This window comes from Sabethes cyaneus, chromosome 1, assembly GCF_943734655.1.
Source record: "Sabethes cyaneus chromosome 1, idSabCyanKW18_F2, whole genome shotgun sequence".
NCBI lineage: Eukaryota > Metazoa > Arthropoda > Insecta > Diptera > Culicidae > Sabethes > Sabethes cyaneus.
The window spans coordinates 74,052,487-74,068,042 of record NC_071353.1 but is presented as its reverse complement, the minus strand read 5'-3'; the positions used below and the strand labels follow the sequence as shown (position 1 = coordinate 74,068,042).

Below are 15,556 nucleotides of genomic sequence, written 5' to 3'. Positions count from 1 at the left end.
GGCCATTGTTTAATTTTGTATATTAAAGCGGAAAATGCATTTTTCTAGGTGGTTTCACCGTAATTCTATGAATACATACCTATTCCCTCGATTTCCATCCATTTTATGCTCAGATACACAAATTTACGCCGCTATTCAGCTTATAATTCACAACCGACTTTTTATAACAACCGCAAAAATAACAACAAATCGACAGTCGATTGGAGCCAACTGACAACTATCGGAAAATTAAGAAAATTAACGCATTGGAACTGAGTGTATTGCTGTCAACCATGCAGGAGAATGTTGCTGCTATTTATTGAACTCATATTCGATAGTTAAATATTAATTTGTTACGTATAAAACTAACGTAAAGTATAGACTGGCTCATAATACTGGGTGGCCCGTAATACTGGGGTGACTGTACTATTTCGCGGAAAAAATTTTCGCCGAAAGTACTATTTGGCGGAGAACCACCGCTCATTCAGTTTGGAAGCCGCAAAAAGCGGCTTCGCCGCTTTGTATTCAACGAAAGTTAAATCGATGCGAGGACTAGGGAAAACTAACTAGCGGTCAGTAGACCTAGGAAAACGTATAGACCTAGACAGATGTGATCTCTGCAGGGGGGCTGCCCCCCGCAGTGGCCGGCGCTTCCGACGGCGGGTCACCGGCGAACACTCGCCGTTGCCTGCGGCCGGCTCGCCCTGAATCATCTAGGAAAAGTTTGCTACTAACATGGTTTTCCGCGAAACAATATTTTCCGCCAAATGGTTTTCCGCGAAATGGTTCTTTCCGCCAAACGGTTTTCCGCGAAATAGTACTTTCCGCGAAAATGTTTTCCGCGAAATGGTATTCCGCGAAACGGTACTCCGCGATATGGTCTTCGGCGAAATGTTATACAACCCGACTCAACTGCTTGATTGGACAGATCGACTTGACTGCTTAACTAAACAGCTCGATTTAACTGCTCGAGTGGACTACTCGACTTAACTACTCGATTCGACTGCGTGACACATTTGCTTGACTTACTACTCGACCCGACTGCTCGACTTAACTGATCGATTGAACTCCTCGACTGGACTGTTCGATTCAACTGCTCGACTGGAATGCTTGACTGGACAGCATGATTTATCTGCTCGACACAAATGTTCGATTCGACGCTCGACTCAACTGCTCGATTCAACTGCTTGACTCGACTGCTCGAATGAACTGCATGACTCAACTACTCGATTGGACTATTCGAATCGGCTGCTCGACTCAACTGCTCAACCCGATTGCTCGATTCAACTGCTTGACTAGACTACTCGATTTGATTGTTCGACTCAACTCATAGCTTGATTCAACAGTTCGACTTAACTGCTCGACTTAGCCACTCAACCCGACTGCTCGATTCAACTGCTTGACTTAACTGTTTGATTCGACAGCTCGACTGAACTGCTCGACTGAACTGTTCGACTTGACTGCTCGACTGAACCGCTTGACCCGACTGCTCGACTAGACTACTCGATTGAATTGCGTGACTTGACTACTCGATTCAACTGCTCGACTGGACTACTCGACTTAACTGCTGGATTAAACTGCTCGACTCGACTGCTCGGTTCAAATGCCCAATTCGACTGCTCGACTCAACTACTCGGCTGGACTGCTTGACTGAACAGCTTGATTTAACTGTTCGACTAGACTGCTCGACTCTTGACTACTTGACTTCTGTTTGATTCGACAGCTCGATTTAACTGCTTGATTCAACTGCTCGATTGGACGACCCGACTCAACTGCTCGACCTAGCTGCATAACTGGACTACTCGACTCAACTGCTCGAATAAACCGTTCGATTGGACTACTCGACTCAAATGCTCGACTCAACCGCTGGACTCAACTACTCTACTCAACTGCTCGACTCGACTGCTCGAATGAACTGCTCGACTCGACTGTACGAATGAACTGCTCGACTCAACTGTTCGACTTAACCGCTTGACTCGACTGCTCGACCGGACTGCTTGAATGAACATCTTGATTTCGACTCGACAGCTCGACCCAAATGCTTGACTCGATTGCTTGATTCGACTGCCCGACTCGCCTGCTCAACTCGATTGCTTGTCGTGATATCATATGTTCGGTGTTAAATCAGACCGAACCAAGTCGCAAAATTTTATAAAATGAGTTAATGATAGCAAACGATGAAAAATTTTCTAAGCAACATTTTACTCTAATCAGACTACATAAATGTTGCAAACAGAGAGAAATTTTTATTCAGTTAAATAAAATCCAATACGACCATAAAAACTATTTGTTTCAGTTTCCGGCTATGACTATTTTATGTACAACATCTTAGAGCTATATTATGCACTATAAGAACTCAAAGAACTAATACAAAGATTATACATCTTCGAAAACACTGGCCAGTGGAATGTATCCGCGGTTTTCTGAATTCTGAACAGATATTTATATTTTCCGGATCGTAAGATTCGGGCTGAACTAGTTAGTCAATAAGTAGACCACCAAGTACTATCTATAATAACACTTGATTGATCAGTTATGGAAGAGATTGCAGAAGTATATTAAAAATTGATATCTCCAGTTGAACTAGGAAAAATTTGGCTTATAACTTATAGCTATAGTACGTGCATTCAGTAATATAGAAATGTGATTCATTGCACACATACTTACAGAAAATAAATTTCGGAACTGCTCACGCTTTGACCTAGAGAAGTATTTCTATCAACAAAATCGTTAACTGTACTTGTAGCATCAACACAGTTAGCTCCCCAGGTGTTTTTGCATTTCGCCCATGGTAGCTCCGATGCGAAAGATGCGAAAAGGTACGATAAAGTTATCGCTATTAACGCCATGTAGTAGCTAACCACAGAGGCTGTGCCAAACAGCTGGCCAACACCAATTCCTGAAAAAAAAAGTTGGTAGAATAGAATTATTTTGATAACTTATAATAACCATTTCATCTATGTTGTATGGAGAGACTGCTGCAGGTTGAGACTAGCTGCAGGTTGAGACTAGCTGCAGGTTTTAAAAATTCGAATATTTTTAAATTTTTAAATAGTGCCTCAAATCCTATTTCAAACATCAAACTTTCAACACTAAAGACTTTTTATATATAGGTGTATATATATACCTATATATTGATATGTACGTAGTCTAGCAAACTAGTAGTCGACAAATTTTTTACCACGTTTTATCTATTTTCATCATCGAAAACTACGATATAAGCAAGTTACAGTTAGGCTTATACAAATTTGAAAAAAAGTTTATGTCACCCCCTCCTTCAAAAATTTTCGAAATGTGAAGGGGCAAATAAATAAAGTGTTATATTATTATGTTGTATTCTTTAGTGGAAAGCAAATTTTTTACAGTTCAACGAGTTTACATCTATAAATTATCCAATATGTGCAAAATAAAAGCAACTATCCCGTTAGTATTGATCGACTTTCTTTCGCCAACTAACTTTTATGGTTCCTATTGCAAATCACAGGCGACTATTTTGCGTTCGTTCATTCGTTCCATTTTAATTCAACTTGTTTTAACAGAACCGAATTAGATTGAGGCAAAAATCAATCAAACAATATATGAGTGAAATTCTGTATCGCTGCTGATGGAGAAATATTTCCAATTGCAGTTGGCGTCATAGGTACTAGATAAGATAGAAACACGACAAATGAGACACTCCGGAATATCAGCTCTTGAGTGCTTGAGGAGCTCCAAATTGGTCGTTTTATTCGGCAAAATGTCCAAGTACGTACCCTAATTTTGGATGTTAGGAACGTAAAACACAGAGATACAGTTCTTTACCATGAATTGGATGCATGCAGGAAGGATGTGACTGAACTGTTCGAAACTTGAAATTTACGAAACAGTTTGCATCCTTAATATTTATTTATTTATTGTCGCCAATCAGGCTTGACATACACTTTTCGCTTCGATTTTGCTCTTTTGATTACTGCATCTCAGCCAAGCAAAATTTGAATAAGTGATGTATGGGGCGTTTGTAGAATTTGTTATTATCTACAATATTGCTGGAGTAAGCATTACTGTGCATTTTGTATTTAAGGCGCTATAAGGCTGCTACCCTCTTGGTAGCGAAAAGAGCGCTCTTTTTGCTACCAACGGCATTGCTGCCCTACAGCGCCGTAAATACTAAAGATAAAACTTCACTTTCTTCAGCAATATTATAGATAATTACTAGCTCTACAAATGTCCCCTACACCACTTTTTCAAATTCTTTTTGGCTGAGGAGCAGTAATCAAAAGAGCAAAATCAAAGCGAAAAGTGTATGCCAAGCCTGTCGCCAATCAATATTGTAGGCCACAAAGGTGAACACGTTATTGTTGGAGAACAAGCATCAACAGAGGAATGAATGGCCTGATATTCATGACTAAAAGGTTGACCAAGAAATAAGCGGTTTCAAACGTGAATATCTTCAGAGATTTGTTTTCTTAAAACATGTCGGTAGCACAGCATATGTGTTTCAAGTAAAAAAGTGGTAGGAACCTAAACTGCCATTTTCACACTATGATCAAACTTGTTCATCTCTACCAGCACCAGGATCCTTACTTTATGTGCTTGGGTCGAAAAATATCGGTTTGGTTCGGTTTGAACTAAAATCTAAGTACTGTACAAAATATTTATATTAAATTTTTAATAATATGGAAAAATATACGCTCGTTTCTTCTCTTTTGATTAGTTATTGAAGGTTTGATGTTAATATTTTTTTCTTGCCCCCCCCCCCCCCCCTTCAACAATATTTTGAGACCAGGACATAAACTTTTTTTCAAATTTGCATAAGCCTTATTTGCAATATGTTTTGCAATTTTTATGTTACGACCTATCGCTCTTGTCTTGTCTTAGCCATTATTAAATGGATCTAAATTTAACGCTTGATGTTTGAAATGTACCATATGTATAAATAATATTGTAAAAATGAAAAATTTCTCAACCTGCAGCCATATTTTTTGCAGATTTTTAGGGCCTTCATGGAAAATATCATATATTTTTTATTTTTCTACTATCAAATATTTTGCATTGTGTATTCTATTCACAGGAGCGCCCACCGATATTATTATTTAATAGTAGCTTATTCAACTATTGTCTGGCTAATACCATTGGAACAATTGCTTGATAAGCTGCTATACAACAAAAAAAATCAGAAAGGTTGCATTTCAGACACAACCACGTAGCTGGCGTAGAACTACGTTAGGCGAGTGTTTGCGAAGAAACCTTGACTTGTCTTTCACACCATATTGACATACAGGTATACCTCCATAGAACGTACCCTCGTTAGTACGTACCCTCGATAATACGTACCCTCCATAATACGTACATTTTGCCTCGATAGTACGTACATTTTCCAGTAATGATTTTTTTTATTTTCTATAATAACGCAGAAACTTTTTTATGAATATTTATGTGTCAATACAAGCAAATACGTATTCAATAATTCAAATTTTTTAAAAATATCAGTTATTTCTGTTATGTAAAAACCATTAATTTAAAATTAAAAACAGTACCTAAATAGTAAACTAATCAAATATACGTTCTAAATAACAGTTTTTTTAGGATTCTGATTTTGCAGATTTTTGCTCAGGGAATTCATCTTTTCTGCGATTTACAATCTTTCCAACTGCAACGGGGAGATCAGCAGTCAATGTTATATTCGTTTGTTTGCAGATACCAGTGATCGTCAAATACGTGTATTACGATTACTACCCATAAAAGCATAACTGTCCCATATGGAAAAAAGTGAAGTGTGGAAAAATGAGACTGCAATCAACTGACTAATTTATAAATATATTTGTTGTGCGTCATTATACTAGAATTATTTTACTTTCTTCGGAGCAAAAATTACGTTGTGCTAGTAATTAAACTATCCACATTAGACATTAATTTTGTTGTAAAGTAAACACAAATGCATATTTTTTTAAAATTTCGGAAATTGGTCAGTTATGCTTTTATGCCTGTCCCATATAGCATAGCCCTGGGCTTAAACATTTTTCTAAGACTTGACCCTTCTTTATCGACAGACTTCGCAGACGGCTGTTAAAATATAGGACATTAACGGGGCTAGTGCAACAATTGTACTGACTCTATTTAGCAGCACCGTCTAGCCTATATTCGAACATACGCCGACTGGCTTGTTTGACCAGTATCGTACCTCGAAGTTAACTGAGCGCTTATTCCCGATCTGCCCCAAATAAATTCTTTTTAATTTTTAACAGTACATGACGGAAGATAGTTCCTATGCAAATGTATGCGCAACCGGAACGCTCCTAAGATTTTAAGGTCGCGATTAAAGAAGCCAAGAAAGACGTCGCGGTCTTGGACATACAGTCATCGGCCTGGCTTCAAAATGCTCAATTTATAAATAAAGATTATATTCCAAAGGGGGAAGCTTCGCTGTTAAATACAACAGAAAATGATGAAGTTTGAATTTCGAACTTCAAGTATGCTTGCTGTCGAAAAAACAAAACGAGCTAGTTTTTTGAAAACATCTCAAATGAAATAAAAAATCACCATAAAGGACTGAAGTTTTTGGAGCGTCTTAGTAGAATACGAAACCTAAAAATAAAAAAGAAGAAACCTTATCCAATTTAATTCTACTATGTAGATTTTATTCACGAACAGGCACTGAGGAAGTCTGCAAGTCGTAGGCGAAATACGTATCTGTCGTGAATAAAATCTACATAGTAGAATTAAATTGGATAAGTTTTCTATTTTTTAATTTTAGACACCATAAAGGACATTGTGGAATCGAATCGGAGAAAAAAGCTGCCCTATCAAATACTCTTCTCCCTGTCATCGCCGAAGGAAATATTGCTGTCATATTACTTTTTTGTCAAGTTATTATCACACTCAATAGAAGCGGAAATTAAAAGAATATTGTTACCTTAACTGGCAAAAAGAAATTGCTTTTAATGGACAATACTATGGAACAGTTATGCAATGCAGTTTGAAAAATTTTTCAAACAAAGTCCGTGTAAATTACAGTTGTTTTAGGTAAATTGGGATATAAATAAGCTACATCCGTGTTTTTTCTCAAAATCGATAAAAAATTCATATGGGACAGTTATGCTTTTATGGGCAGATAAGCAGCCTTATAGGAACTTCTCCAGTTTTCGCAGCCTATAATTGAACCTCCGATTATTGTAGTGAACAATACTTACACTTACTCAGCTTATTGTCCAGCATATAGATACTGGAAGCTCACTCGATCGATATTAGCAGAATTGGAATGAAATATCCCATATGACGGCTATTGAGCTCCTCTTTTCATGCTTCCTCATTTCAGTTTATATGGACTACTATGTGCCAAATCTTTACCTAGATTTATTCGATTAAAATACGTAAATTTTCAATTTGAGAGAGAATTTTGAAAAAAAAAACTAAATGTTTTTGGATTCCTTTTGCTTTACTTTTCAACTATTTTTTAACATTTGTAGTGTTTTTTCTAAAATAATTTTACTAAGATAATTATTTATTTTATAATATGTTAAAACTTGGAAATTTTAGACAATATTTAGCATAATAAAAATAATACTTTACATTAAAAATTGTGATTCGATATTACGTACGTTTCGATAGTACGTACGCTAAACGATGCGCGGGTGTACGTACTATCGAGGTATACCTGTATATGTGGCGTAAAATAGCGTTAAGTAAATAATAGTGCTAAATAATTGTATCGTTTTTTAGGTATGCATTTTGTGTAATCTGTGATGCCAAAAACAACTATTTTTTCCAGTGCCAGAATCGGAGTACAGCCTGAATCCATTAATTGGGTCACGACTGCACTTCAGCTGATTTGCTAATTGGGCCGACTGACATTTGTTTGAAATTTTTAAACTCAAAAGTTCAATAGATTTTTGACGTTCAAGTTAGACCATGGCCCAACTTACCAACTAACCAACAACCAATTAACGAACCGTATCTCTCTCACGTACCCAGCTATTAACCAAATTCTCTCGTTAATATCAAACACTATTCACATATATATGTATTTTCATGATGCAGGCCGGACTCGATTATCCGGAGATTTGATTAACCGGGGATTCGATTATCCGGGTTTTTGGACTCGATTATCCGGGTGAAAAAAAATAATTTTTTTCGCTGATTTATTTTAAACCCAAATGTTATAGTTTTCATGCTACATGATGATTCCAACTAGACAAGTATTGATTCACCTCTCTAAAGCTACAAAATTCCTTTCTTATATCCCTTTGTATCGGCGAACAAAACAAAAATAAATCCTGCGATGATGAAATCAATTTTTTTACTCAAAAATCATCATCACCATCATCATTATCATCATCACCATCATCATTGTAATCATCTGTAAAAAATAGCAAAAAAAAAGAATTTTATGACTTTAGGGGAAATTGATCAATAATAAAAAAATATTTAAAATACCTAAATATTGAAAAACATAACATACAACAAATAATATTGTGCATTTACTTGACCGATGGATTCCGAGGGGAGTTCAGGTACTGTTTCAAACGTTCCAAAGGTAAAAAAATGACTAAATTGGCAACACAGTTCGTAATGTTTTATCGCCATAACTGGCAACACAGGCTCATTGCGTTTCTGTCGCAACCTTAATCGTGACTTCGTGTTAATCATACAAAAGCAATAAACAAATTGTTTTCGAATACGAACGTTATTGCTTTATTATTGCTTGTTTGGATAATCTATACCTATAAAGAAGGATTTCTGTCTGTCTGTCTGTCTGTCTGTCTGTCTGTCTGTCTGTCTGTCTGTCTGTCTGTCTGTCTGTCTGTCTGTCTGTCTGTCCTGTGTTCCTTATAGAATCAAAAACTACTGAACCAATCGGCGTGAAAATTTGCATGTAGAGGTTTTTGGGGCCAGGAAAGGTTTTAGTGATGGTTAGAGACCCCTCCCCCCACTAAGAAGGGGGGCTCCCATACAAATGAAACACAAATTTCTGCATAACTCGAGAACTAATCAAGCAAATAGAACCAAATTTGGCATGTGGGTGTTTTCGGTGACAAGAATTTATTCTAGGGTAATTTGAGACCCCTCCCCTCTTTATAAGGGGAATTATAACTCCTCTCCCCTTTAAGAGGGGGGGTTTCCATACCAATTTCCTCATAACTCGAGAACTAATCAAGCAAATGGAACCAAATTTGGCATGTGAAGGTTTTCGAGGGCAAGAAAATTTTCTATGTTGAATTAGGACCCCTCCTCACTTTAAGAGGGGGGGCTCCTGTACAAATGAAATACCAATTTCCTCATAACTCGAGAACTAATCAAGCAAATGGAACCAAATTTGGCATGTGTGTGTTTTTGAAGACAAAATTTTTTTCTATGATGAACTGGGACCCCTCCCCACTTTAAGAGGGGGGGGGGGGCTCCTATACAAACGAAATACAAATTTCCTTATAACTCGAGAGCTAATCCAGCAAATGGAACCAAATTTGGCATGTAGGTGTTTTTGGAGGCAAGAATGTTTTTTATGATGAATAAGAACCTCTCCCCACTTTAGGAGGGGGGGCTCCTATACAAATGAAATACAAATTTCCTCATAACTCGAGAACTAATCAAGCAAATAGAACCAAATTTGGCATGTGGGTGTTTTCGGTGACAAGAATTTATTCTATGGTAAATTGAGACCCCTCCCTCTTTATAAGGGGAATTGTAACTCCTCTCCCCTTTAAGAGGGGGGGCTTCCATACAAATTTCCTCATAACTCGAGAACTAATCAAGCAAATGGAGCCAACTTTGGCATGTGAAGGTTTTCGAGGGCAAGAAAATTTTCTACGGTGAATTAGGACCCCTCCCCACTCTAAGAGGGGGGGCTCCTGTACAAATGAAATACAAATTTCCTCATAACTCGAGAACTAATCAAGCAAATGCAACCAAATTTGGCATGTGAAGGTTTTCGAGAGCAAGAAAATTTTCTATGGTGAATTAGGACCCCTCCCCACTTTAGGAGGAGGGGCTCCTGTACAAATGAAATACAAATTTCCTCATAACTCGAGAACTAATCAAGCGAATTGAACCAAATTTGGCATGTGTGTGTTTTTGGAGACAATTTTTTTTTCAATGATGAATTGGGACCCCTCCCCACTTTAGGAGGGGGGGTCCTATACAAACGAAATACAAATTTCCTCATAACTCGAGAACTAATCCAGCAAATGGAACCAAATTTGGCGTGTAGGTGTTTTTGGAGGCAAGAATTTTTTCTGTGATGAATTAGGACCTCTTCCCACATTAGGAGGGGGGGCTCCAATACAAATGAAATACAAATTGCCCCATAACTCGAGAACTAATCAAGCAAATAGAATCAAATTCGGCATGTGGAGGTTTTTGGAGGCAAAAATATTTTCTACGGTGCATTTGGATCCTTCCACACTTCAAGAGGGGGGGCTTCTACACAAATGAAATACAAATTTCCTCATAATTCGAGAACTAATCAAGCAAATGGAACCATATTTGGCATGTGGGTGTTTTTGGAGGCAACCATTTTTCCCATGATGAATTAGGACTTCTTACCTTTTTAGGAGGGGGGGGGGCTCCCATTCAAACGAGATACAAATTTGCTCATAACTTTAGAACTAATCAAGCAAATGGAACCAAATTTGGCATGTGAGAGTTTTAGATGGCAGAATTTTTTTTCTGTGGTGTATTACGACCCCTTTCCCTTTTAAGAGGGTGGGCTCCCATACAAATGAAATGCAAATTTCCTTATAATTTGAGTACTAATCAAGCAAATGGAACCAAATTTAGCATGTAGGAGATTTTTGATTCTTGAATTTATTTTATGATAGTTAGAGACCTCTCACCCCTGTGGTAGGGGGATATGGACTCTCATACAAATAAAACAGAATCCAACTCGAGAAATTCGAGACTCTTCCATAAAACATTAATCAATAACAAGACCACAAAAACTATCTATAGTAACACTAGATCATTCAGGACGAGCCGGTAGCGAGTGTTGCCGGTGACTCGCCGTCGGAAGCGCCGCCCACTGGGGGGCTTGCAAAACTCGAGAAGTGACAAAGATCATCCGAGATTCATGATTTATGTACAACACAGGTTAATTTGTGGCAATACGAAGTTTGTCGGGTCAGCTAGTGAAGGATAAACTACGCTTTATTCACTATGAAATTTCGGCAAACCGGCGTTGAAAATACAAATTCATTTCATGCTGAATTTCATTCCGTTTCTTCTGATAGAACGGTAATTCCTAGGTCTATTTACTTTGCTCGATTGGTTCCAATAATGAAACAGCGATGATGACACAATTTGACATTTTATCTGTCAAAAGCTAAAAACGACCCTTTTTACGACCGTTCAGAAACACGACTGTTTCAACCGTCGTGTCCAGTAAGGGAATGCGCGCACAATATTGTACCAAAAAAAAATCATCAGTGGAAAAAGTCGTAAAAAAGGATTTTACTGACTTTTGGGAAGATAGATCAATCTATACCTATAAAGAAGGATTTCTGTCTGTCTGTCTGTCTGTCTGTCTGTCTGTCTGTCTGTCTGTCTGTCTGTCTGTATTTTGTTCCTTATAGAATCGAAAACTACTGAACCAATCGGCGTGAAAATTTGCATGTAGAGGTTTTTGGGGCCAGGGAAGGTTTTAGTGATGGTTAGAGACCCCTCCCCCCACTAAGAGGGGGGGCTCCCATACAAATGAAACACAAATTTCTGCATAAATCGAGAACTAATCAAGCAAATAGAACCAAATTTGGCATGTGGGTGTTTTCGGTGACAAGAATTTATTCTAGGGTAATTTGAGACCCCTCCCCTCTTTATAAGGGGAATTATAACTCCTCTCCCCTTTAAGAGGGGGGGCTTCCATACAAATTTCCTCATAACTCGAGAACTAATCAAGCAAATGGAACCAAATTTGGCATGTGTGTGTTTTTGGAGACCAACATTTTTTCTATGATGAATTGGGACCCCTTCCCACTTTAGGAGGGGGGGCTCCTATACAAGCGAAATACAAATTTCCTCATAACTCGAGAACTAATCAAGCAAATGGAACCAAATTTGGCATGTGAAGGTTTTCGAAGGCAAGAATATTTTCTATGATGAATTGGGACCCCTCCCTACTTTAGGAGGGGGGGCTCATATACAAGCGAAATACAAATTTCCTCATAACTCGAGAACTAATCAAGCAAATGGAACCAAATTTGGCATGTGAAGGTTTTCGAAGGCAAGAATATTTTCTTTGATGAATTAGGCCCCTCCCCACTTTAAGAGGGGGGGCTCCTGTACAAATGAAATACAAATTTCCTCATAACTCGAGAACTAATCAAGCAAATGGAACCAAATTTGGCATGTGTGTGTTTTTGGAGACCAAAATTTTTTCTATGACGAATTGGGACCCCTCCCCACTTTAGGAGGGGGGGCTCCTATACAAACGAAATACAAATTTTCTCATAACTCGAGAACTAATCAAGCAAAGAGAACCAAATTTGGCATGTGTGTGTTTTTGGAGACCAAAATTTTTTCTATGACGAATTGGGACCCCTCCCTACTTTAGGAGGGGGGGCTCCTATACAAGCGAAATACAAATTTCCTCATAACTCGAGAACTAATCAAGCAAATGGAACCAAATTTGGCATGTGAAGGTTTTCGAAGACAAGAATATTTTTTATGATGAATTGGGACACCACCCCACTTTAGGAGGGGGAAGCTCCTATATAAGCTAAATATAAATTTCCTCATAACTCGAGAACTAATCCAGCAAATGGAACCAAATTTGGCATGTAGGTGTTTTTGGAGGCAAGAATTTTTTCTATGATGAATAGGAACCTCTCCCCACTTTAGGAGGGGGGGCTCCTATACAAATGAAATACAAATTTCCTCATAACTCGAGAACTAATCAAGCAAATAGAACCAAATTTGGCATGTGGGTGTTTTCGGTGACAAGAATTTATTCTATGGTAAATTGAGACCCCTCCCTCTTTATAAGGGGAATTGTAACTCCTCTCCCCTTTAAGAGGGGGGGGGCTTCCATACAAATTTCCTCATAATTCGAGAACTAATCAAGCAAATGGAACCATATTTGGCATGTGGGTGTTTTTGGAGGCAACCATTTTTCCCATTATGAATTAGGACTTCTTACCTTTTTAGGAGGGGGGGGGGGCTCCCATTCAAACGAAATACAAATTTGCTCATAACTTTAGAACTAATCAAGCAAATGGAACCAAATTTGGCATGTGAGAGTTTTAGATGGCAGAATTTTTTTTCTGTGGTGTATTACGACCCCTTTCCCTTTTAAGAGGGTGGGCTCCCATACAAATGAAATACAAATTTCCTTATAATTTGAGTACTAATCAAGCAAATGGAACCAAATTTAGCATGTAGGAGATTTTTCAGTCTTGAATTTATTTTATGATAGTTAGAGGACGACCTCTCACCCCTGTGGTAGGGAGATATGGACTCTCATACAAATAAAACAGAAATTTTTGCGAAACTCAAAAACTAATCCAACTCGAGAAATTCGAGACTCTTCCATAAAACATTAATCAATAACAAGACCACAAAAACTATCTATAGTAACACTAGATCATTCAGGACGAGCCGGTCGCGAGTGTTGCCGGTGACCCGCCGTCGGAAGCGCCGCCCACTGGGGGGCTTGCAAAACTCGAGATAGTGACAAAGATCATCCGAGATTCATGATTTATGTACAACACAGGTTAATTTGTGGCAATACGAAGTTTGTCGGGTCAGCTAGTAAATAAAATAAATAAAACTTTCCTGATACCTAAGAGTCAAAAACTTGACATACCAAAAAAAAAAAATTGTACTAAAAATGATGATTCGATTATCCGGGTGATTCGATTATCCGGGCTGAAAATAAAAATGAGCACCCGAATAATCGAGTCCGGGCTGTATCAAAAAATTATGTCAAAATGGCTTGACTGTGCTACAGGTTGAGAAATCCAAATTTTTGTAAGTCGATAATTTTTCAGATTGTTTTATTCATTTTAATGATTGAAGGCTACTAAGTAAGTTAAAGTTGTTTGCAAAATGTTTTGTACCTTACTGCCCTCTACTGAGTTGACGATCAAATAAACATTAGCACCATTACAGATACCTTCTGCTTTGTCTGCTCCATCATTTTCTAAAGAAATTGATGCTTGAGCATTGAATAGTAAAGAATTGCAGGCAACTAACTGACGCAAAGCAGCAATTAAAACATTCAAAACTATTCTCGGATAAAAGAGTCGCTGATTTTCCTCACTTTGAGAATTGCTGCGGCACAAATATCCCTTCAATCATGTTTCCTTGTAAGACAACAGTTCCGAAAAAAATCTTCCAGTACCTATTCGCGACTGCGAAATCTAAAGTGATTTTTAATCCTGTTCGCACTTACACGAATACCCATTGTCAAAACTTGCGTGAAAACAAAAGCAAAAATACTTCCTTCACTTTTTTCTCACGCAAAAACCAAACAAATATCAGCAACTTCGTAGTCGCGAATGTGGATACAATCTGGCAAAAGGAAAGGATTGCTGCTCACTTTTCTGTGACGTTTCACCTTCAGGACATCAATTTGGACTAGATTCAATGTTTAAAAGTAAACTAGGTTGAAAGGAAGCGCTGGTTTTATGCTTTTAACAATATTGTTTACTTCTAGGACATCAAACTGGACTAAGTTATTCGCAGTCCTAAGAAATCTTGAGAGGACGAGAGGGCTTTATTACAGCAGCACAGATATCAAATTAGTATAAGTCTAAACGTCGTAAAGAAACTTCGACCTATTGGGACGACGGGGTTTTGTTGCTTTTGACGTAGGACTACGTCTTTGTTTACTATACTGAGACTGGGTAGCACTTTGTGAAAACGAAAATAGAAGTGTAACGTTTGAATGAAAGATTTCAAATGCTAATAACTACTAAACTACTGAACGAAACTGCTAATATGAAAAACAGCTCGTTCAGATTGGGCGAGTTCATTTTTAATCTGAATATTTGGTAACTCTATTCATTTTCACATACGCGCAAGACGCGCACCCTATGAACTTGTTGTTTTGATTTGACGAAAACAAACGTTTTGAAAACATCTCAAACATGCGCGAATTCTAAAGGTTCGGTTTGGGTAATACGAAATTGGCTCGGCAGTTTCGACTAAAATGGTCTATTTTGAGTGCTGGAGAGAGATAAGTTGCATATGAGCTATATTGCCAAAGCTCCTGAGCAAGAGGAAACGCATTAAGATTTTTTGCTTTTTTTAATTTACCGGTCCACTTTAACGTCAATTATGTGTGACGCTTGATCGGTTTTTAATGTGAACGCATTCATACCACCGGGGTACAGATTAAGTATGTTCAGATTAAAGAAGGTCATACCAACGGGGGTACACGGTATATGTTGTTGGACAGATAAAATGATCAGAAATTTTATAGGGAGGGGGGGGGGGGGGTTAGGAGAGCAATTTTAAAGAGGGCGTAAGAGGCGGGGGGGCTCCTAATTTTGACAGAACTCGAGAATTAATCAAGCAAATGCAACCAAATTCGGCATGTACAGGTTTCAGAAGGCAAGGTTTTTTTTCTATGGTGAATTGTGACCCCTTCTCTTTCTAAGAGGGGGGC

The 15,556-nt window shown here is 38.0% G+C and overlaps 1 protein-coding gene across 1 annotated transcript in view; it reads right to left on the bottom strand.

The window, feature by feature from the left end:
• LOC128745831 (sodium-dependent nutrient amino acid transporter 1) overlaps nucleotides 1-15,556 on the bottom strand; it is a 321,231-nt gene that overhangs the window by 194,362 nt on the left and 111,313 nt on the right. Inside the window, exon 4 of the mRNA XM_053842903.1 lies at nucleotides 2,647-2,878. Coding sequence (XP_053698878.1) covers nucleotides 2,647-2,878 — 232 coding nt within the window. The remainder of the gene's footprint in view (nucleotides 1-2,646; nucleotides 2,879-15,556) is intronic.